The sequence below is a fragment of the Balaenoptera acutorostrata genome, chromosome 11, assembly GCF_949987535.1.
Source record: "Balaenoptera acutorostrata chromosome 11, mBalAcu1.1, whole genome shotgun sequence".
NCBI classification, from domain to species: domain Eukaryota; kingdom Metazoa; phylum Chordata; class Mammalia; order Artiodactyla; family Balaenopteridae; genus Balaenoptera; species Balaenoptera acutorostrata.
Window position 1 is genome coordinate 43,406,112 of NC_080074.1, and position 22,801 is coordinate 43,428,912.

Sequence of the window (22,801 nt, forward strand, 5' to 3'; positions counted from 1 at the left end):
AATAGCATCACTCTTTTCTATTCAGGCTAGAATTACCTGATTTTATTAAATCCTGGTTCCCCCAGGTACTAAACTAATTGCATCTTTGCATAAGTTACTCAACCTCTCTGTACCTTGGTGACCTCATCTATAAAATAGTGATATTTATAGTAGCTACCTCACAGGGTTGTTGTGAGGGTTAAATGAGATAAAATATGTAGGTAACTTAGAACAATGCCCAACACATAGTAAGCCACAGTGTTTGCTTCTCAGCCCCTGTTCTTTGTTATCTTTTCTGGATTTCTGTGACATATTTTTCAAAACTATTTGTAAAATTGATGGTTTCATACGATTTCAGAAAATAGATTTAATTTGGTTCATGACCTGTAAAGACTCCAACCTTAACTGTGTGGAAATATGTAAATGCATTTTCTATTACTAAGAAATCACATTTCCGGAGTTAAGTAGAGATTCAGTTTGACAACTGAAAGTTGGCCCAAATGGAACTGACAAATACCTGAAATGAACATATTTCATGACTACATGAGAGTTTTTCTGTTTGCGAAATCCATGCCCGGCCAAAGGCAGAAGTTCTTGTTTGAGCAGTTTTGTATCCACACTGTATTTCCTGTATGACCTTGAACAACTAGACCCAAACTTCTTCCATATGGCTGTTCTCTTGCCAGGAGTGATGTCCTGCTTTCATCACACAGCAAGTACTTCCCCTTCAAGATTGTTTTCAGTGTCACTTCTGATACTCTTTTCTCTTTTCTCTTACACTGAGTCGCAACTACTTGTTTACATGTCTGTTTCTCTTAGAGTGAATTGCTTGAATTCTGAGACATCCTAACGTGCTTCACTAGAAAGGACATGATGACTGGCTCAGGCTTTGGTGCCAGGCTGCCTGTATTCAAATCCTGGCTCTGCCACTTATGGGCTTTGTAGCCCAGGGACAGGTCCTGGATCGCTATGAACCTCAATTTCCTCATCTACAGTAACTCACAGGGTTGTTGTGAGGATTAAATGAGCTAATATTTGTAAAACTCTATAGAACAGTATCTGGCACATGGAAGACATTTAATAAATGTTAGTGATTATTATTGTTGTTGCTGTCGACTTGATTTTTCTTTACTTCCATATTTTGTCTCTAGTTTCCTCCAATTGCTCAAATTTACTCTGCTACAACTGGTACGAATCTAATTTTACTGCCCTTTGCTTCTTCTAGTTTAAGAAATAAGCTTTCAAAATATGAATCACAATTTGATCCTGCAGAGACAGAATATTGAGAAATGAAAAATATTGAATGTCTAGTTTTGGCAAAAGGTGCATAGCCACACTCCACTCCTTTAAAAAACAAAAAAGAAAAAACAGGGCTTCCCTGGTGGCTCAGTGGTTGAGAATCCGCCTGCCAATGCAGGGGACACGGGTTCGAGCCCTGGTCTGGGAGGATCCCACATGCCACAGAGCAGCTGGGCCCGTGAGCCAAAACTGCTGAGCCTGCGCGTCTGGAGCCTGTGCTCCACAACAAGAGAGGCCGCGATAGTGAGAGGCCCGCGCACAGCGATGAAGAGTGGCCCCCGCTTGCCGCAACTAGAGAAAGCCCTTGCACAGAAACGGAGACCCAACAAACACAGCCAAAAATAAATTAACTAAAAAAAAAAAAAAAAAAAGAAAAAACAAAAAAACTTATCCTGTAACTCCTCCCTGCTCCCTGGTAAGACCTTTCTAGATTAATAAATTGATTCCTTTTTATTTCTGTACTACACTCTCCTTCCCTTCTACCCCCATTGTAATGTGTTTAATATATATCTGTTTGCATTTAATTAGTACAGTGTACTAATTAAATGGATGTACTAATTCCTGCCCCATCACATCAGGGAGTACTTGACAGTAACATGACTTATAACTGATGGTGTTAACCTTGATCTGAAACCTGGTGCTGTTTGCCAGTTTTCTCCACTATAAAGTTAACTTTTTTCCCTTTCCATACTCTTCTTTGGAAGTGAGTCATTAAGTCCAGTCCACAACCAAGGGAGGGGGTGCGGAGAGAATTAATCTTTACCTCCTGGAAGGAGGAGTATCTACATCTATTCTTTGGAATTCTATAAAGAAAAGTTGTCACTTCTCCAATATTTATTTATTTATTAAATAATTTTTGTATCATTATGGACTCATGGATATTTATTTTATTCTTTGGGTTATAATCCAATGCCATAAGTATTTTCTTGCTGAAATTTTTTTCAGCTTTGGACATTGGGAGCTCTTTCAGATTGGCTCCTGTGTCCTTTTGACATGCTTCCATCACTTTTATTTTATCTTTTTTCAGACTTCCTTCCTTTTTGGCATTATAAGATATTCCAGACTCATATTTTCCCTCCCCAGTCCTAGAGTCAGCCATTTCTCCTTTTCTAGGAAAATGGTATTTAGAAATCAAAATCAGGTTGCTGGGCATGCTTATTGCTGCTGGAATGTCACTGCTTCTAGGCCCTCTCAATGGACAGAGCTAGGAAGTATATGTATGTATAGTAACCTATGAATACACACATCTATCTATTATCTATCTATCTATCTATCTTCTATTTATCTATCTATCTATAAACATGAATTTCTACTGATGTTTCTGGCCCTAATCCAGCACCCCAGGGCTCATTTTAGCCTTCTCTTCTTGCTTATTTATGACATTTTCTCTAATAATGAGAGACCTGGCTTCCATTATCTACAATTATTTACTTATTTGTTTGAGTCTACTATTATGAGTTAAAATGTGTTCTCCCAAAGTTTATATGTTGAAGTCCTAGCCCCCAGTACCTCATAATGTGACCTTATTTGGAGAGAGTCTTTACAGAGGTAAGAGGTAAGCAAGTTAAAATGAGATCATTAGGGTGGCCTCTAATCCAATATGACTAGTGTCCTTAAACATAGGGGAAATTTGGACACAGACACATGCATAGAGGAAGAAAGATGTGAAGACAGGGAGAAGATGAACATCTACAAGCCAAAGAGAAAGGCCTGGACCAGTTCCTTTCCTCACAGCCCTCAGCAGGGACCAACTCTGTCAACACCTAGATTTCGAACTGTGAGTAACCAGAACTGTGAGACAATACATTTCTGTTGCTTAAGCCACCCAATTTGGTACTTCGTTATGGTAGCCTTAGCAAACTAATATAGATTTTCTGGTGTACAGGTAAATTAGTTTTGAAATTCCTAATACTTAGCCCTATGAGAAACAGATTTACCAAACAGAGTACAAAGTTTATGTGTAGCTCTTTTTGCCTTTAGCCTTATAATATCTAGTCAAAACACTGTTTTCCAAAGTCAGTTCCTTTTCTACCTACCCCTTCAATGAGGTTATATATTTATAATATAGTTAGATTAATTTGTCACAGCCTGCATTCCATCCCAGGATTCTTCATCATCTTGGTTGATTTTTTTTTAATTTGAATACAGCAAATGGATTTTGACAAATGCATCAAGTCTATAGGTATCCACTACCTGTAGAGTATAGAAGAGTTCCTACCCTAAAACATCCCCTCCCTCTGCAGTGCCTTTGGAGTCAACCCTTCACTCCTCCTGAATCCCTGGCAACCACTGGTATGTTTTCCATACCTATAATTTTGCCTTTTCCGTATGTCATATAAATGGAATTACATAATATATAGCCTTTTGAATCTGGCTCCTTTCACTTTAGCAAAAATACATTTGAGATTCATACATGTTGTTGAGTAAATTAGTAACTGCTTCCTTTTTATTTCTGAGTAGTATTCGATTGTACCACTATTTATCCGTTCACTTGTGGAAAAATATCTTTGTTGCTTCTGGTTTTTGGCAATTACAAATAAAATTGCTATAAATATTCCCCTCTAGGTTTGTGTGTGTTTCAATTCACTTGGGTAAATACCCAAATATGAGATAGCTGGTTCATTATGGTAAGTGTATATTTAACTTTATAAGAAACTGCTAAACTGACTTAGTGACTGACCATCCTGCATTCATACCAGCAATGAATGAAGGTTCCTATTGTTCCACATATACACCAGCATTTTGTACCATCAGTTATTTTTTTTTTAATTTGAGCAGTTGTAATAGGTGTGTAATGATATCTAATTGTGGTTTTATTTATTTAATCTTATTTTATTTTTGGCCATGACATGCGGCTTGTGGGATTTTAGTTCCCCAACCAGGGATTGAACCCAGGCCCTCGGCAGTGAGGGTGTGGAGTCCTAACCACTGGACCGCCAGGGAATTCCCTGATTGTGGTTTTATTTTGCAAGCACTACATTTTACAGATTCATCCCTGTTGCCATATTACATCCCATGTTCTGCTGCATAATTCTCTATGATGTGCATCTACCACATTTCACTATCAATTCTCCCAATAACAGACACTCCCACTGTCTCCAAATAATACCATGAAATTTATTTTCTTTATTCATTATGATCTCAGAGATTTCAGTATTTCTTTAGTTTCTTTTCATCATCAAGTTATTTCATACATGAGGGAAAATAATATCCAAATAGTCAAACAATATCTAAACCATATCTAAAAATCTTCTTGCATAGACTAGATTCTCAAATTTTCTCACATAGACTCTATGATAAATATAGAATTGATACAATTATCTTCAAAAAAGGATTATTTAATAAAGCATTATGACTTCTGGTTTGTTTTCAATAACATTTCTTTCCTTTCTCCCTCCCTCTCTTGCTTTCCTCCTTGCTTCTTTCCTTTCATTTCATCCCTCAAAAAAATGTTATTGAAGGCCTTTGCCTGTAGTAGTCATTGTTCAAGCCAGGGATATACACAAACAAGAACCCGATCCTGTAGTAGCTGACAATCTGGTGTAGTGTGTGTTGGGGGAGAAGGAAACATGGGAACATACATACAGACATACAGGAAAGAGTTGTTTAAAAACAGGCAAGAGAGTGCCGCCAGCTCTGCCCTGGTGGGATAGGGAAGGTTCCCCAGAGGAGATAAAGATTTGAACTAGTTGTTGAAGGATTAATAGAAGGGGAGAGGGACTTCCCTGGTGGCGCAGTGGTTAAGAATCTGCCTGCCAATGCAGGAGACACGGGTTCGAGCCCTGGTCCAGGAAGATCCCACATGCCATGGAGCAACTAAGCCCGAGCGCCACAACTACTGAGCCTGAGCTCTAGAGCCCGCGAGCCACAACTACTGGAGCCCGCGTCCTGCAACTACTGAAGCCTGCATGCCTAGAGCCCGTGCTCCACAATGAAGAGTAGCCCCTGCTCGCCGCAACTAGAGAAAGCCCGCGTGCAGCAACGAAGACCCAACGCAGCCAAAAAAAAGAAAAAGAAAAAAAAAAAAAGAAAGGGAGAGCAGAGGGCATAAAAACACTTGTCTTGTTGAGCGTCTGGTGAGTAGTTCAAAAATTATAAAATATGGGGTCCATGAAAGTGGGTAGAGGGAAGTATGGCTAGAAAAATAGGATGGATTCTGATTGGGATGGGCTTTGCAAGTCTTATTTTGTCATGTAGACATCAAAGAGCCATTGAAGGTTTTATAACAAAGTAGAGTTTATTAGACTTGTATTTTAGAACCATAACTTTGGCATATAGGCCAGAGAGGAATGAGATTGGTAATAGGGAGACCAATTGCAAGTCTATTACAAATAGTTCAGATAAGAAATATTGAACATAGGAATGGCTTGTTTTCTCCCTAAGTCGTCTATTTGTGAGAAACAAGGAAAAAAAGTAAAATCTGGGAAAGTAGAACTTTATTTGGCATGTAAGTTGGAAAAGAAAAAAAAAAAAAACAACCATCAAAGAGCAACATAAGGGATCCTTGCAGTGAAGGAACTGTTCTGTATCCTGCCTGACATGATACAGAAACTTACACGTGATAACATTGTAGAGGATTAAACACACAAACACACACAAGAGGACTGAAGTAAAGGGGAAATCTGAATAAGATTGTGGATTGTCGTTATCATCGTGGTAAACTGGGTAAAGTTTACGCGGATCTCTGCGTTATTTTATACAATCGTGTGTGAATCTACAATCATTTTAATAAAAATTTCAACTCAAAATGATAGCAAAATTAAGATATTTTCAAACCAAATATATATATATATATTAATCTCCTTTTGGATGTAGAGGAAGAGATTTAAGGCAACTTTTCCACAATTCCTCACTGGAATTTTGATTGATTTTATGTTGCAATTATATAATAATTTGGAAAAAAAATGGAAAAAAAAAGAAGGGGAGAGCAGAGGGCATAAAAACACTTGTCATGTTGAGGGCAAAAAAACACTTGTCATGAGGGCATAAAAACACTTGTCATGTTTGCCAGATTCAAAACTAAGATAAGGTATTTAAATGTGTAGTTTTTTAGATGATAATTATGATTGGCGCCATATCTTACATATTGATTAATTGTGAGGGGAGAAAATAAACATTTATTGGGTACTTAAATGCAATCACTGCTCTGGGGGCTTACGTATATTTTTCTATTTCATGCTGCTGAAGAGGCAAATTTTATTAGAATTATTGATGCACTTTTCAGATGGGGAAGCCTAAGTGTCAGAATGTGTAAGTACTTTTGCAAGGTCACAGTGTTAGGACTAAGCTAAGCCTGTCTGACTTTCAAGCCTATGTACTTTCCTACCACTTAGGGACAGTTACAGACACAAGCATATTTAAGACAGCATCTCTGTCCCTGACTTCTCTGGTTGAGCTCTACAGTGTCTGTACCCAATATTGAGAAATGTGGAATATAGTCCTTTTGTGGTTATCAGTGCGGATTACTTCAGCTCAGGAAAGTATGTTTTCAAATTTGTGACAAGATAGCTTTGATAAAATATTTCGCAAAAAATAGAGTCAGATGTGATTAGACTTCAGGGCAGTCCCTTCAACCTTTAAACAAAACAAAAACAAAAACAAAACCTCAGTAAGAGGGTTATAACGTTTAACTATTATGGAGTGTTTACTATCTGTCAGGTGCCAGGTTAAGCAACTTACGTGCTGTTTAACATTGCACAATGAAATAGGGATGAAACTTGGGCTATTTGACTTCAAAGCCACACTGCTAAACCACTGGGCTATAATGCTGTAAGCACCTACCAAATGAAATTAATGGGGAATGAAGAAAAAAGGAACTCTAACGAAAAGTTTAGCATGATCCACGATCAGTGACCAGAGCCACCATTTACTGTAAATTAATTACATGAGTTAACTACATTGTGTGATTTGGGGGCCTAAGGGGGTCTAAGCCATGAGAAAATCTCAAGGGTATGCTCAGATCGGTCACCTTCTACCCCTTTATGTGATTTTATTTTCTCCACAGCTCTTTCACTTACTAATACCTAAGATTATTTCATTACTTGTCTATCACTTGCCCCACATCACCAGAACACAAGTTCAATAAAATTAAGAACCATGTCTTTCTTGTTCAATGCTGTATTTCCAGTGTGTCAAGTTGTTCCTGACATATAAATATTTGTTGAATTAATGCATAAATGATTGCCCTTCCTGGGTCTTAAATGGTAGAGGTTTAGATTTACAAACTGTGGTTCAAAAGATCACATTAAAAGGCATGACTTATTAGCAATTTATTCGTGTTTCATTCCTTAGATTGGCTAGGATAATTGAAAGAAAGGGAGGAGGAAGCTGGAGGAAGGAGCTGGAGTAAAGGGGAAAGAGAGAATATAAACTGGTAATGATGAAGCCTTTAAATATGGCAGTGGGGGTTGAAGAAATTAGGAGCCTTGAATCAGTGCCTGAAATTGGTGGGGCTCCCTGGAGTGGGATGGAAACCATCATAAAGGCTAACTTCTCAATTTGGTCTCAGATGTTCAAACCACCAAAGTGTATGGAAAGGAGGTGAAAGTTATTTACCTTTGATTAGACTGCGGTGCTCTTGAGGACTCCATTGAAATTAGTGCCAAGTGTACTGACATTTTGGGCACTGGTCTACCTAGTTTGTGTATTGTAGATTCTTCATGAGGAGTCATTATTGATGTGATTATAATCCTTATTAGCCTTACATCATTGTCAAGTAGGATGTATATGAAGACAGAAGGTTGAGAAAAACAAAATAATCACATAAGAAAAATCAAAATGAATGGATAAACTCAGTCATCTGTAGCATAGAGTGGGAAAGGCAACTAATTTCAATGAGGTTGGGGAGTGCCGAGGAAAAAAAACCATATACTCTAAAATGGAATAGGGGTTGTTGCTAAACATGAGAATTACAATAGATAACTCTAAGCAGTTAGAAGTTTCAAGGAATACAAGAGAGAATAGTTCTCAAACTTTTTAATCTCAGGACCCCTTTACATTCTTAAAAATTGAGGACTCCAAGAGCTTTTATGTGTATTATAGATACCTATATTATCATATTTGAAATTAAAATTAAGAAATTTTAAGAGTAGTTATTTGTTATTTCATTTTTTTTTTAAGCTTGATGGTATTCACATTGCTTAATTTGTGTCATGCTTTATTTATTTATTTTATTTCTTTATTTATGGCTGTGTTGGGTTTTCGTTTCTGTGCGAGGGCTTTCTCTAGCTGTGGCAAGCGGGGGGCCACTCTTCATCGCGGTGCGCGGGCCTCTCACTATCGCGGCCTCTCTTGTTGCGGGGCACAAGCTCCAGACGCACAGGCTCAGTAATTGTGGCTCACGGGCCCAGCTGCTCCGCGGCATGTGGGATCTTCCCAGACCAGGGCTCGAACCCGTGTTCCCTGCATTGGCAGGCAGATTCTCAACCACTGAGCCACCAGGGAAGCCCCGTTATTTCATTTTAAACATTCGTTATTTCATTTCATTTTAACAGAAAATAATCTTTATATGAAAAGTACTTTTCAAAACAAAAAAAAATTGAGTAGAGTGGCATCGTTTCATGTTTTTGCAAATCTCTTTAACGTCTGGTTGAACAGCAGATGACTGGATTCTAATATTTGCTTCTGTTTTCAGTGTTTCCATATCACATGTCATGTAGCCTCTGTAAAACTCCACTCTACACTTATGAGAGAATGAGAGTGCCAAGGCAAATAACATTTTAGTATTATTATGGAAATACTTTTGACTGCCCCCTTGAAAGAGTCTGGGGACCCTCGGACCACACTTCGAGAACCACTGTTTTAAGAGTTAACATTAGTCAATCCAGCTTCAACTGAAAAATAGCCATGAGGTTTCACAGGCCCTGAGGCTTTACATGGTTTACTTTTTCAAAAAGATGAAACAACACTGTCCTCATTATAAAGCATCCAGACAATACACAAACATGCTATTTTCATCCATCGAAAGTCCTAAAGGATCTCAAGTCTAGTAAAAGGATGGAGAGGTAGCAGTGAAGAGCATCCCCGGAAGCCACGGAGACCCACTGAGTTAGGAGAAGCAAAACCAGCAGAAGACGCCGCCGAGGTGGTCAGAAGGAAAGAACTGTTGTTCTGAGGGGGAAAAATGGGCGGGGAGAGAAAATGGTTACCGGGGACCGGAGACTTGCAGGAATTAGGCCGTGACAGCGTCGGGAACTAAGGAGCGCTCGCCGTCAGGATGCGGCAAGCCGGGACCCGGTGGCTGGCCTCCTGCCCTCACCCTTCCCAGTACCACGCAAGGGGGACGAGGTGAGCGGGGGGCGAGGCTGGCGGGTCTGGGCCCTTCCCGGGAACAGAAGGGATTGCGAGTTCCTTTCCAGCGAAGCGGGTAGAAAAGAGACGGCTGGAGGCTTAGTAAGGGGCGGAGGCGGGAACCCGAGGAACCCAAGCTTGGCGCGGGAGGTTTGGAGGTCGCCGGGGGAAGACGGACGGTTCTGTTGCTAGGCAACCTGTCCTGGACCCGCCTCCCTCTCGCGTTGCTAGGAGACGGCGAGGCCAGGGGGAGGGCGGTGGAGGGGGCCCTACGTGCTGACGCTAATTGTATATGAGCGCGAGCGGCGGGCTCTCGGGTCTTTTTTAGCGCCATCTGCTCGCCGCGCCGCCTTCTGCTCCTCCCGCCGTCGCCCTGAGTCACTGCCTGCGCAGCTCCGGCCGCCTGGCTCCCCGTGCTAGCCACCGGTAACGGACGGGAACTCGAAGGGGAAGGGGGGACGTAGAGGCGGCCTGCGCGGAGGGAAGGGGTGAAGGGACGGGGAACCGCGAGCGGGGGCCTCTGGCCGCCCGGGCCTCCGGGGCCGTCCTGTGAGGCCAGAGCCCGAGCCGTTTGCGGAGTCTCGACCCCGCAGCCGGAGAGGGCCCGCGGGATCGGCCGGCGCTTCTCGGGGGAACCGATCAGGACACGCGCGGGGGTCGGTGCGGCCCGCGTGCTGGTCTGCGCCGAGGTTCTGAGCTCCACCAGCTTCTCAGCGCGGACGGGAGCGAGGCCGCGGCGACGCCCGGGCGCCCGGAGGAGGCGGCGGCCGCGCCGCTAGGGACCGGCAGGCGCCTGGGGTGCGGCCCGGGCCCAGGTCTGTAGCCCACCGCCGCCTCGACGCCCCCGCTCACTCAAAAATGATACTCGGAGGGAGGCCGCTGGGGGATGGAAAGAACCGCGGAGGCTGCGAATTCCGATGGGAGGGAGGGGCTGTGAGGGGACGAGGCCCCTGGGCGGGGAGGGGGCGGGGAGGCAGCGAGGCTCCTGGGCTCCCCGCCCACTGTAGGCGGCGATGGGTCTGGGAGGGGAAACCCCCGGCGGCTTCCCTCCGCACGTGGTCGCCGGCGGGGCCTGATTGGAGACCCCTGTCTGGTTGTCCCTACTTTACTGAAAGTTGTGGAGATGGTGGGACGTGAAAATGAATAGTGAGCCAATAAGTCCAGCCCTTGGGTTTCCAACTCTTCCCTGCTTCTCTTTGGTCTTAATCTTTTTATTGGTACCGGAGGAAAGTGTGAACGTTAGGTGCTGAATGATGAAGCAGGGCCTCCACTGCTAGGATTTTAAAGAATTAACACGTGTAAAGCGCTTACGTTAGCTGTTATTAACAAGAGATTCTTTTGTGTATCTCAAGTACAAATTAGAATTAGGATGGATATCTTGACCAGGGTTTTTTATTTGGGGGAGAATTGAATCTAATCAGTCTAAGCCTGAACAGTTCTAACGTGGGAGTAAAGGATTTGGCCTGCAGTGTCTTTAATTTTTCTAGGACTTATATTGCTTTCTTACAAATTAGTTCCTTTGTTCACGTTCCCACTCTAAGATAGTTAACCAGTTGTTTTGTTTTTAAGGTGAGTGGGGTTATGGTGGAGGAGGTATTATGGGGTGGAATGCGGCGTAAATGCAAACGTACTGAGCGAAGTGTATAGTCTGCTGCCTTGTCAGTGCGCCCGCTTTGCCCTCAAAAAAAGAGGCAGGGCCGGGAGACGGGTAATGAGGTCCTATAGGGGAGGGCTGGGTTTTCCGAGTACAAGAAGAGCCAGGCACATGATGTCCTCAAGGAGCCCCAATTTTATTCTCTCACTGTCTGATGATTCTGTAAGGACCGCGTTTTAAAAGCTCACAACTTAAAACTGCTTGCCTGATTTCAGGAGAGCTGAGCTGGAAAACGAAATTTGCCATTTTTGAAAATACGTAGCATCAAAATACCTTTGCAAATTAGTATTTAGTTCCTATTTTCTTGTCGGCTTTAATTAATACTACTTCTACACGTACTTTACTTAGGAAGTAATACACCTTTGGATAAGGGAAAAACCTTATATTTAGAATGACTTATTTAAAGCTGACGGGAGGTAAATGAGGTTTACAGTGATTTTCTGGGGCTGAAGTCTCACGCTTCTTTCGAAGTTTTCTGAGTTCAAATTAATGGCACAAATCTAAAATGTGCTATTTGCTTTTTAAGAAGACTGGTCCTTCCATACCAGTCTGAAAACTTTAATAAAATGTATATGTTGCAAAGTACCTATTTTTGATACAGGACCTATTGACAGGGAAAATTACTAAGCTAATACTAAATGTGACACCCTTGTCCTCTAGAGATTAAAAAAAAACAAAACCCAACACTTGTGCCAGAACTAATTTAATCCAGGTGCTATTTTTTTTTTTATTACTTACTCAACTTGCCCATATTGCCTCGAGATGACTGACTGATTCTAAACTCCCCAAAATGTATTCAGTATAGCGTCCTTTTGTAGGAAAAGGGGCTAAAAAAGGTAGAATCTGATTGACTTGAAGGTATGAAGATGTCAACATACTGCTTTGCTTACTTTATTTTCTGCTTGATTGTAAATTTGAAATATTAATGAAAGGGGATGAATCCTGATCAATTTAGAAAACTAATGATCAATCTATTCATATCCTCAAGTCTAATCAATGCTGTAATTACTTGTGTTCTTAGTTGATTCTTTGAGTAAATATTTTAGCTCCTATTTGGACATACACCTTATTTCATGAGCCAAACAGGCAAATTGCTTGTCTAGATAGAAAGTGTTGAGTTGTGATTAGTGCCCTGAAGAAAAAGAAAGTGGGGGAAGTGGGAGATAGTGTAGTATCTGTAACCTTCTTTACATGAAGGAATTTGTTAAAACGGTAACATTAAGACCCATTTCATACTAATTTCATCTGAGTAAGTTCTCTCCCTGTTGGGCAGAGTAGGGGTTAGAAGGTGAGCACGGTTGCTTTCACTCATCCTTGTAAGTTGCTTAGTACTCTGACTGCAGACCACTAGATCACATTACTGGGCTTGCCATGGAAAGTGGCCTCTACACTTCTGGTTAACAACTCTGCCTTTTACTGCTACATAGTTTGATGTATTTTTACTTGCTCAGAAGTTTTGTATATTGTGATTTTTATTGGGAAAGGAGGCTATAATTTTGAAGAGTTTATTAATTTGAATTATTTTCTCAGGTAAAGAGGGTACATAAGAAGAGCACAACAGGCAGAAAATATTCTTGAATGATTATTCAGGCAATGTTTTACTCTGCATGTATATTAACACATTTAATGCTCCTGGAGATAGCTAGTATCAACATTTTGATGAGGAAACTGAGGTACAGAGCAGTTAAAGAACTTATCCAAGGTTACATAACTGAGCAGTGATGATTTATAATAAGGATTTTATATTGGTTTAAAGGGAGTTCCCTTGACTTAAACTGTTGCACTGTATACACATCTGCTTGGAATTTAAAAGCACTCTGCTTGGGTTCCACTGGGCTTCAAGGGAAAGTTCAAGCACTTACAATCCTGAAGATTTCTTCCAACATATGTCTGATATGTGAATAAGTTGTTTTAGTTTGTTAATGCTGAGTGAATTTTCACGAAATATCAGTATGTTTCTCTGCTGTTGGGTCAGATGATACCTTGATCCCTTGAACAGAAGATAGTGTTCTCAAATAGGAGTTCATTTGGCTTGGGAGTGTAATACAAAAGTCAGTTCTAGGTTGACTTTTGATATCCCTGAAGTGAAAAAAGTGAACATAAAGAATGAGATGTTCTAACTGTGAGGTTGTGCTGGAATCAAGTAAAGTACTGAGCCCCTGGACCACCGAAATTGTTAATAGAACAGCAATGTCCAAAATACAGATTAGTTTAAAATGCATTTGGAGTGAGATATGAGTTCTGAGGTAAAGGGAAATTTTTTCCTTGGGATGTTATTGGTTCCCTTGAACTCTTTTGCTTTAAAACATTTGCAGTTTTTTTTTTTAATTCTTTAAAAATTTTTATTTTTTAATTCTTATTTTCTTACTTTTTTATTTTTGGCTGTTCCGCATGTCTTGTGGGATCTTAGTTCCCCAACCAGTGATCGAACTCACACCCTCGGCAGTAAAAGTGCGGAGTCGTAACCAACCACTGGACCGCCAGGGAATTCCTAAAACATTTGTAGTTTTTAATGATTGGCTGTTTCACCATGAAGTAGTCATTTTCTATAAAGGAATGTAACTATAGGTTACTATATAATCTATGTAGCAGTAGGCTGATAGGGGAGGCCCCTTGGCTTTTGGAATAGTGGAATTGGCATGGGTATTGGAAGTCAGATTTTAATTACTAGTTTTTTCACTTGTGTGTTGCTGAGCAAGTTGCTTACTAATCTGCAAATAAGAGGAAAGCATGTAATAATCTTTTATAGAGTAAGCTCCATGAATATTAGCTTTCTTTCCTTCTCATTGAAAGTAAGGAGAACAGAATCAGGTATACTGGAATGGTAGGTCATTTGATGTCTGGACATCTAGCTATTATAAGACCACAGAATAATCAAATGATGGTCTGATTGAATCACTTGTTTCCCCCTCTTTTTCCAATGGAAGATTTTCTTCGTGTTCAAGTTCTTGGGTTAAGATTTGCCTTCAGTCATGTTATGAACTGTGTCTTTCCATTGACATCTTCTATAACATATATTGATTGGGTAGTGGGTAGAACCTTTTATTGTAAACTTTAATCTCTTTAAACTTTAAAACAGTGATAACCACCTTTTGGTTAAGGATTGTATTCTACTTTGAAGCTTTTTGTATTCTTACGTTGTAGATGTGTTTTTTTTTTTTTTTTAATTCTTTATTTTATTTATTTATTTTTGGCTGTGTTGGGTCTTCGTTTCTGTGCGAGGGCTTTCTCTAGTTGCTGCGAGCAGGGGCCACTCTTCATCGCGGTGCGCGGGCCTCTCACTGTCGCGGCCTCTCTTGTTGCGGAGCACAGGCTCCAGACGCGCAGGCTCAGTAGTTGTGGCTCACAGGCCTAGTTGCTCCGCGGCATGTCTGATCTTCCCAGACCAGGGCTCGAACCCGTGTCCCCTGCATTGGCAGGCAGATTCTCAACCACTGCGCCACCAGGGAAGCCCCAGATGTGTTTCTTATAAGTGGGATGTAGTTGGATTTTTTTAAATCTAGTCTGACAGTTTTAAAAGGGAGCCTTTGGTTGACTTATGTAATCACTATGATTAGGTTTAAATCTGATTTTTGTGTGTGTGTACTTTTTATTTGTCCAAAACCTGTTTTTCTTTTAGGTTGATGTAAAAATAGGTATAATTTACTTGGTGTTCCTTGTACTTTGGAAGCTACGTGTTCTCTTTCTGAAATTTTGGAGTCACCCTAGAAATTATAACATGCTTACTTAAGAACATTAGAATAATCCATTTCCTCCCCCCTTATTCTCACCACTGACAATGTTATGGTAGTTTAAATTTAACACTACACAGTGGAGATATTATGTCTTTTAAAATATTTGTTTAGGTATATGCTGATATCCTTATTTCCTCTCATTTCTTCTTGTATCTTTAGATCTTCTGTTTGGGATCACTTGCCTTTGGAGAATATACTTAATAGCATTTATTAATGAGAGTGCTGGAGATATTTTTGCCTGAAAGTACCTGTTATATTTGCATTCTTTTTTTTTTTTTAATTGAAGGAAACTTTTATTCTTCTTTTAAAATTTATTTAGTTTTGGCTGCGTTGGGTCTTCGTTGCTGAGCGCAGGCTTTCTCTAGTTGCGGCAAGCGGGGGCAGTAGCTACTCTTCATTGTGGTGCATGGGCTTCTCATTGCAGTGGCTTCTCTTGTTGCAGAGTACGGGCTCTAGGCGCGTGGGCTTCAGTAGTTGTGGCACACGGGCTCAGTAGTTGTGGCTTGTGGGCTCTAGAGTGCAAGTTCAGTAATTTTGGCATGCGGTCTTAGTTGCTTCTCAGCATGTGGGATCTTCCCAGATCAGGGCTTGAACCCGTGTCTCCTGAAATGGCAGGCGGATTCTGAACCACTCTGCCACCAGGAAAGTCCCTCACCTTCATTCTTAAAGGATGTTTTGGTAGGGTGTGATATTCTAAGATCCTTAGTTATTTTCAGCACATTGAGCACACAGTACGTTCTGTTGTCTTTTGGTGTCTGTTGAAGAGAAAACAGTCGCCAGTCTTCTGTGCCTTTGAAGTTAGTCTAAGTCTTTTCTCTGTGTGCTTTTTGAGGTGACTTCTGTCTCTATTGTCTTACATTTTCACTCATATATCTAAGTGTGGGTTTTTTATTTATCCTGATTGGAATTTGTAGCGCTTGTCTTTCATTAGTTCTGGAAAATTCTTAGCTATTTATTCTTCAAATATTCTGCCCATTCTGTCCTCTACTCCTAGAACTTCCATTGAATCTTTTTAAGACATTATTGTGTCCTAAAATGCTTTTTCAGTATTTTTTATCCTCTAGTCTCTGCCATACTGTGGAAGATTTCTTCTAAGCTCGCTTCCAGCTCACTTAATTCTCTCTCCAGCTGTGTTTGGTTTACTGTTAAACCTGCCCATTTAGTTTGATTTCTGTTATTTTTATTTCTAGAAGTTCTGTTTAGTTCTTTGTCAGATTTGCTCTATCACCTTTAGTAAATGACTGTTTCTTGTAGGTACTGCTACAGACACTGTATTTTCAAACTTAATAAGCATGATTGTTTTTTCTTTGTGGTCTTTTTGACAGTATTCAAGTCCATTCATAGGACGGGCCCCTATTGTTCTCGAAAATTGCTTTATGAATTATTTGAGGTCTAGGATGAAGGCACCTTTCATTTACATTTGGATATACAGGTGCCTAGGAATGCTGAGATGGCTTTAAGCTCATAGCTTAAGGTTTTGGGTGCAACGCAGATGAGGTGAATTTGGGCTTTTGAACAGGAGGACCTGTTTATTATCTCTGAGAATATAGCACTTTGATGTTCCTGCTTAATTTGGGGGGTTTGCTATAAAGATTTCCTACCTTGAATAAGTCCAGGGCTTTTGGTTTCACCAGACAGTAGTTCAAATTTGAGATTGGCAGTTGCCCTCAGGGCAAAGGTGGCTTCCTTCTACTTATCCTTTTGCTTCCTGTTTTGCCTTCAGTTTTGGGTTAGTAACTTCTTACTATCTTATTAACATTTTTCCATGCTTTTAAGATTTTAACAAATTTTTATTCTGTACTTTTAATTAGTTTTCATTGGTAGAGTTGGTCTGCATAATCTAGCTTGTCACTACCAGGAGTGGAAATTCTTCAGAACTCTTAGAAAGCAATTTCATGTCTGATAAATAAAATTCTCATTGATTTTACTTAATGTTGTTGACTACAATAAAAAAAAAAATCAATGTAGGTGTTAACCTAAACTTGTGTTTCTCAATGTGATCTGAATGTCTGAGACCACCTGCCTCAGAAGCTGGGTTTCTTATTTCGAATGCAGATTTTTGCGTCCACTCCTTGGTTTTGAATCTGGGTATGGGAATAGCTCCTTTATTTTTAGATTTTTGATTTATTTGTAATTCTAGATTTACAGAAAAGTTGTAGTTCGGAGATCCCATATGCCCATTACCCAGTTTCCCCTAGTGTTAACATCTTATACTACCATGGTGCATTTACTGGTCAGTCTGTGCATTTGTCAAAACTGAAAGAAGCTGTTTTTAACCATCATCCTAGGTAATTATTTTGCAGAAACACTGACCCCATGTAAAGAATAATTCAAAATGGACAGAATGAAAAACATTGTGTGTGTTTATTGAGTGTTAACTAGGTGTCAAACACGAATCTTTTACATGAATTTGCTTCTTAATAAGAGAAATCCAATGAGGGAAAAATTTTCTCCTGCTTTTTGAAGATGATGAAATAAGGCCAGAAGTTGTTCGCCTGAGCTAGATTGCTGCAAAGCTGGCGTCAACCCAAATGATCTGACTGCAAAATTAGGCATACTTCTCTTTAAAAAACAAAAGTGTATACAACCAAGAAACCTAATTTAGCCAGAATGAGCAGATTGGAGAAGGCTTCTCTGAAGAAGTGAATGCCATTCTGTTCTATCTTGAATCCTCTGTAATAAAGAATCAAAAGAATTTCATTATAAGAGTTTGAATTCTAAATGTAATGCCACAAGGTGGACACTGAGGGTAGAAGTGTAGCCATTTTTCTGTGAACATGTTAAAATGTTCTAAAAATTTGAATTTAGAAGTTTTGGGTGTTTTTTGTTTCATACTTTTGATAATTGTTGAATTTACTACACTGTATATTCAACCCAGCAAATTCTAAAATGTTATTAAATAAGTATCTGTATAGGAAAACCAAATAATGCAGAATGAAACGTAAGTTCTCATTTACTTCCAGTCTTTTCTCTCTTATAGGTAGCTCCTGTTAGGTTTCTGGTGTATCTTTCCAGAAATGTCTTATTCATAAGAAAGTATGTACATGTATGAGTATGCACATTCATATATATCCAGATTGGATTTTGCCATACATCCTTTACCCCTGCTTTGGTGCTCTTTCCATATCAACTCAGATCTGCTTCATTTTTTTACTGCAAAGCATTCCATTGTATGCACATTAATACTAAGTGTTTTTTTTTGTATACTACTTTGTATACTACTCTGAAGGATATGATGCAGTGATTGGAAAAAGCAGATATAATCCCTGTAATCATGAATTTTATGGCCTGGTCAGTTGGGGGAGACAGACATTAGTCAAATAATCACGATAATTTATAATTACAAACTTGAGACATCCTATGAGGGAAAGAAATGGAGCTTTATAGGAGTGTGTACAACCAAGAAATCTTACTTAGCCAGGATGTACAAGTTGGAGAAGGCATCTCTGAAGAAGTAAATGCCAGCCTGTTCTGTCTTGAAGAAGTAAATCTTTGAGCTGAGAGCCAAAGAATGTATAGGACTGGGAAGAACCTATTAGGCGAGCATGAAACATTTACAGACCCTTAGATCCTTTAATTTTTTTCATGGTAGGTTCTCATAAGTGAATAACCAAGGCTGGAGATGGACATATTTAAGGCTTTTGTTATTCCCATGGCCAAAGTGCTCTCCAGAAAGGTAATGGTTTATAGGAACACTAGCCATATTTAAGAATGCATATTCACCATAATTTTCCCTGCATTAAAAGAAAATCCTTACTCTGATTTCATAGACAAATCTGAATCCCGCTTGTGTTTCTTTGACTGATTGAATATTTTTCTTATTTTTGAATTAGTATCTTCATAATTTTTTGCTAAATGTTTTGTTAATGCTGGCTAATTAACCAGCATCACTAGAGAAATTTATCAATGCTGTTAGAAATTATTTACAGCAAACAGAAAGTGTATAAAATAGAGTAGGATACATTAGGAAGAAATATTCCTAAATTGTCTAAAGGGTGGGTATTGGATCAGCAATACTATTCCAAATGATAGCACTTCACTGCTAAAATCAGTAACTTAATTCTTTAAGTGAAAAGCATATTAAGTATGTTCGTATGAGGAATCACATCTTGTAGCATCTTGTGAGTTAAAGACTAAGGTTTTAATTTTTAAAAGATTAAAAATTGATTTTAATGTGGAATTCTAACCTTAACTTTTAAAAAAGTAATCTGTGCATTACCTCTGGCATTCAGCCATTTTTCTGGCTCAGTGTAACACATTTTGTCTTAAGTTTTGGTTTTCCATTTTTTTTTTAATTTAACTTAATTTATTTTTTGTACAGCAGGTTCTTATTAGTTATCTATTTTATAAGGTTTTGGTTTTCTAAAAGCAGTATTCTCTAAGTTAATACTAATTTTATAGTGCGAAAGAACTTAGGATATGTTCTGATCAGTCCTAACAGTATTCAGGTCTGATAAGCAAGAACATTATGGACAATATGCCAGCATATCCGGGGTAGGCTGGGGGTATGGTGGTATTCAGTGATGTGACATGAGGTACATTCACGGAGATGAGGAAGGTTTACTTGACATAGGTTGGGACCAGAGCTTTTTAAAACTGCCATTAAATAGTTTAAAGGGCTGACATTTGATAACAAGAATTATTAAACTAAAAAAAAAAAAAGATCTCCAGGGGGAGCATAATGAGTACAGTACAGCATGTGGCAGATTTTGACTTTCTAACATGAATTTGATAAAAATTAATACTGTTAAAAATCAAGTGGGTTTGAGAGAGGTAAAGCAGTTGTCCACACAAAGACTTATACAGAAATGCTCATAGCAGCTCTATTTATAATAGCCCCCTGCCAAAAGAAAACCCAAATGTCCATCAACAGCTGAATATTTAAACGTACAATAGAATATATGTTTTCAATGGAATACCACTATACAATAAAAAGTAATGAACTATTTGATAAGTACTACAACATAGATGAATCTCAGAATAGTTTTTCTGAATGAAAGAAGCCGGAACCGGGGGGAAAAAAGTACATACTGTATGATGGCATTTCTATAAAATTCTAGAAAGTATGAACTAGAGTGACAGCAGAGCAACAGTTGCCTGGGGTGGGAAGCAGGAAGGGGAGAAGGGAGGTGTTCTAACAGGGCAGGGGAAAAACTTTGAGAGTGATGGATATGTTCATTATCTTGACTTTGATGATGGTTTCATGGGTGTATATATATGTGAAAACTTGTCAAAGTTAAAAAAAAAAAAATCAAGTGTGAGGTACTAAGCAGCCCAGAAATTTAAGCAAAAATTGACCATTCATGGTTGTTAAAGGAATTTGAATAAAGACTCTTTGTATTGTTCCTTTCCTGTGATTCTAGCATACATTAGATTTTCACCAACAGTGCTATTGTAGAAATCCTTGCCCAATAGATTCTGAATGCCAAGTAGTAACTTGTAAGCAGCATCCTCTGAAAAATTACTTCAGTGACTAGTGTCTATGTTCCATGTTTTTTCTTGGAATAGTTTTAACGTGGTATTCATTTAAAGGGTTTTGGTTTCATATATTTTTATTGGTTATAAATAAGTCGTATGCTCTTTTTTTTTTTTTTTAACATTGATGTTTTTCTCCATAGATATTTGGCGCTCATACAACATGGCAGACATCGACAAGTAAGTGGCAGATAGTTGGTTCCTTTTTCAGATTTGGCATCACTTTGTACCGTGTGATGTAGTTAACAGTGGTACAAATTATGTACTATGAAAATGTATGGTAATGACATGCTTTAGTGCCTGCTATTTTTAAAGTTGGGTACAATGTATTCAAGACAAAATATAGTATACATAATCACTGTCATAAATATAGTAAACCGTTTGTCAGTATTTATTCTTAGGGAAGTGCTGAGCACAATAATGAGTCATAAATATTTGGAGAATTCATTTTTACCATTTTTCAAAGATTTTACTACTTGCATTGTAAAGTATCATACATACAAGATAAAAAGTGTATGAAACATATGTGTAGAGTTTAAAGAATAACAGTACACTTGTGTACAAGTTTTTAAAAATGGATCATTACTTTTAGAAGCCCTGTGTGCCCCTTTTCAATTGCATCCTTCTTTTCTCTCCAGAGGTGTCAGTACTATCTTGGCTTTTGTCTAATTCACTTCTTTGTTTTTCTTTAGAGTTTTACCACCTACAAATTCTTAATCAGTGTTTACTTTTGAAAATCTGAATAGCAGTTACAAACTTAGCTGTGTAAAGAAAAAAGCAGTGTTAGTTGAAGGGTCCAAGGTAGGAAAATAAAAAGTAAAAGAGACTATCTGGGTCATGGACTGGCTTCAGCTTTCCTGAGTCTTTACAAGGGCTTATTTTGGAGAAGTCATTGGGCAAGGTCATACATCCTGGAAACCTAGGTTTATTGAAGTTGGCATCTGTCAGGGTTCTAGTGTGGATGGATGTCTTGCAGAAGTATGGTGAAGGAGAATGAGGTGACCTGCACTGTTTGTTGCTATTTGTAATTTCACAATAGTCTGCCAACTCAGGAATAGGTAAAACAGAACATTTCAGGATGAAGGGGTTATGATATGATTATCCACAGCTGTTGTAGGCAGCAGAACATGGAGGTGGGAGGGCAGGAAACTTTTATCATAAAGGCAACACATTCAAGTATTTATAAGAATCTGGCCAATCCTCCCATGTATACTGTCTTCAGCATAAAAAGAAGAGTGGCAGCAGACATTTTAGTGATAGTGGCTGTCAAAGTGATTGTCTCCTGAATCACACTGCTCCAGTGTGGATTGCTTGACCTTGGTTGCACAATTGTCGTTGTGGATTTATTTTATCGTCCTGGGGTTTCCTTTTGTCTCTCCTCTCTTGGGTTTGCTGTTTGCTATATCCCATGTTTTCGTTTTTTGGTTCTTTGGTTTAGTACCTTCTTGGAAGAGTACAAGGGAAGTAAATTATTTTGAGATGGCATGACTGAAGATGACTATTTTACCCTTCTGCTTGATATTTGGGGTGTAGAATTGTAATTTGGGAATCACTTTTCTTTAGAATTTTGAAGGCATTGCTCCATTGTCACCTTACTTCTAGTGTTGCTGTGTTGAAGTTCAAAGTCGTCATAATTCTTGATCATTTGTATGTAACACTTTTTTAAAAACGTAGACATATATATCTATTTCTAGAAGCTACTCTGGCTTTGGAGTTCAGAAATTTTTACATTGTTAGGTGTTTTTTTTTTTTTTTTTTTTAAATCTCTTGTTAGGCATTCAGTGGTAGACCCTCTCAGTCTGGCAACTTGATAGCTGTCAGTTCTAGGGAATATTCTTGACTTATTTTGTTGATTGTCTTGTTCCCATTTTCTATTTCTGGAGCTTCTGTTATATGTTGGACTGGTTCTTGTGATTACCTTTTGTCCTAGTTTCCATCTTTGTCTCTTTGCTCTTCTTTCTGGGCAAAGCTGAAGAAACTTTATCTTTTAACTCTTGTATTGAGTTTCTAAATTTCTGTTGTTTTAGTTTTCAAGCGTTCCTTTGCTCTCTGTTCCTATTTTTGTAGCATCTTGTTCTTATTTCACGGATTGTAATATCTTTTCTCTGGATGTTCTTTCCCCTGTATAGTCTGTTGGGTCTTAAATTTTTCTTTACTGTTTGGGTCTCCATGTAGGAGGCTTTCCTCAAATAGGAGGTAATACTTGTTTGCTCCTTAAGACTGGGTGGGGAAAATGCATAGTTGAAGGATGTTTTTTAAAAGTTAATTGGAGAATTTGAGTGTTGGGAGGGAGGGAGTGCTTTCAATTTAGGATTTTAATGTGGGCTCACCAGGGCAGACATTTGTTGTGAGACTCCCCACTGTCAGAATG

The 22,801-nt window shown here is 39.1% G+C and overlaps 1 protein-coding gene across 5 annotated transcripts in view; it reads left to right on the forward strand.

Annotated features, from left to right (window-relative positions):
• Positions 1-9,836: 9,836 nt before the first annotated feature.
• Positions 9,837-22,801, forward strand: part of NAP1L1 (nucleosome assembly protein 1 like 1) — a 33,308-nt gene continuing 20,343 nt past the window's right edge. For 4 of the 5 annotated variants that reach the window (XM_057556428.1, XM_057556429.1, XM_007194994.3 and 1 more), the window contains exons 1-2: positions 9,838-9,993; positions 20,574-20,610. In XM_057556428.1, the coding sequence (XP_057412411.1) occupies positions 20,594-20,610 (17 nt within the window). In that variant the 5' untranslated portion in view covers positions 9,838-9,993; positions 20,574-20,593. Of the gene's footprint in view, positions 9,994-20,573; positions 20,611-22,801 lie in introns of all 5 variants that reach the window. The other variant, XM_007194998.2, reaches the window with a different exon arrangement.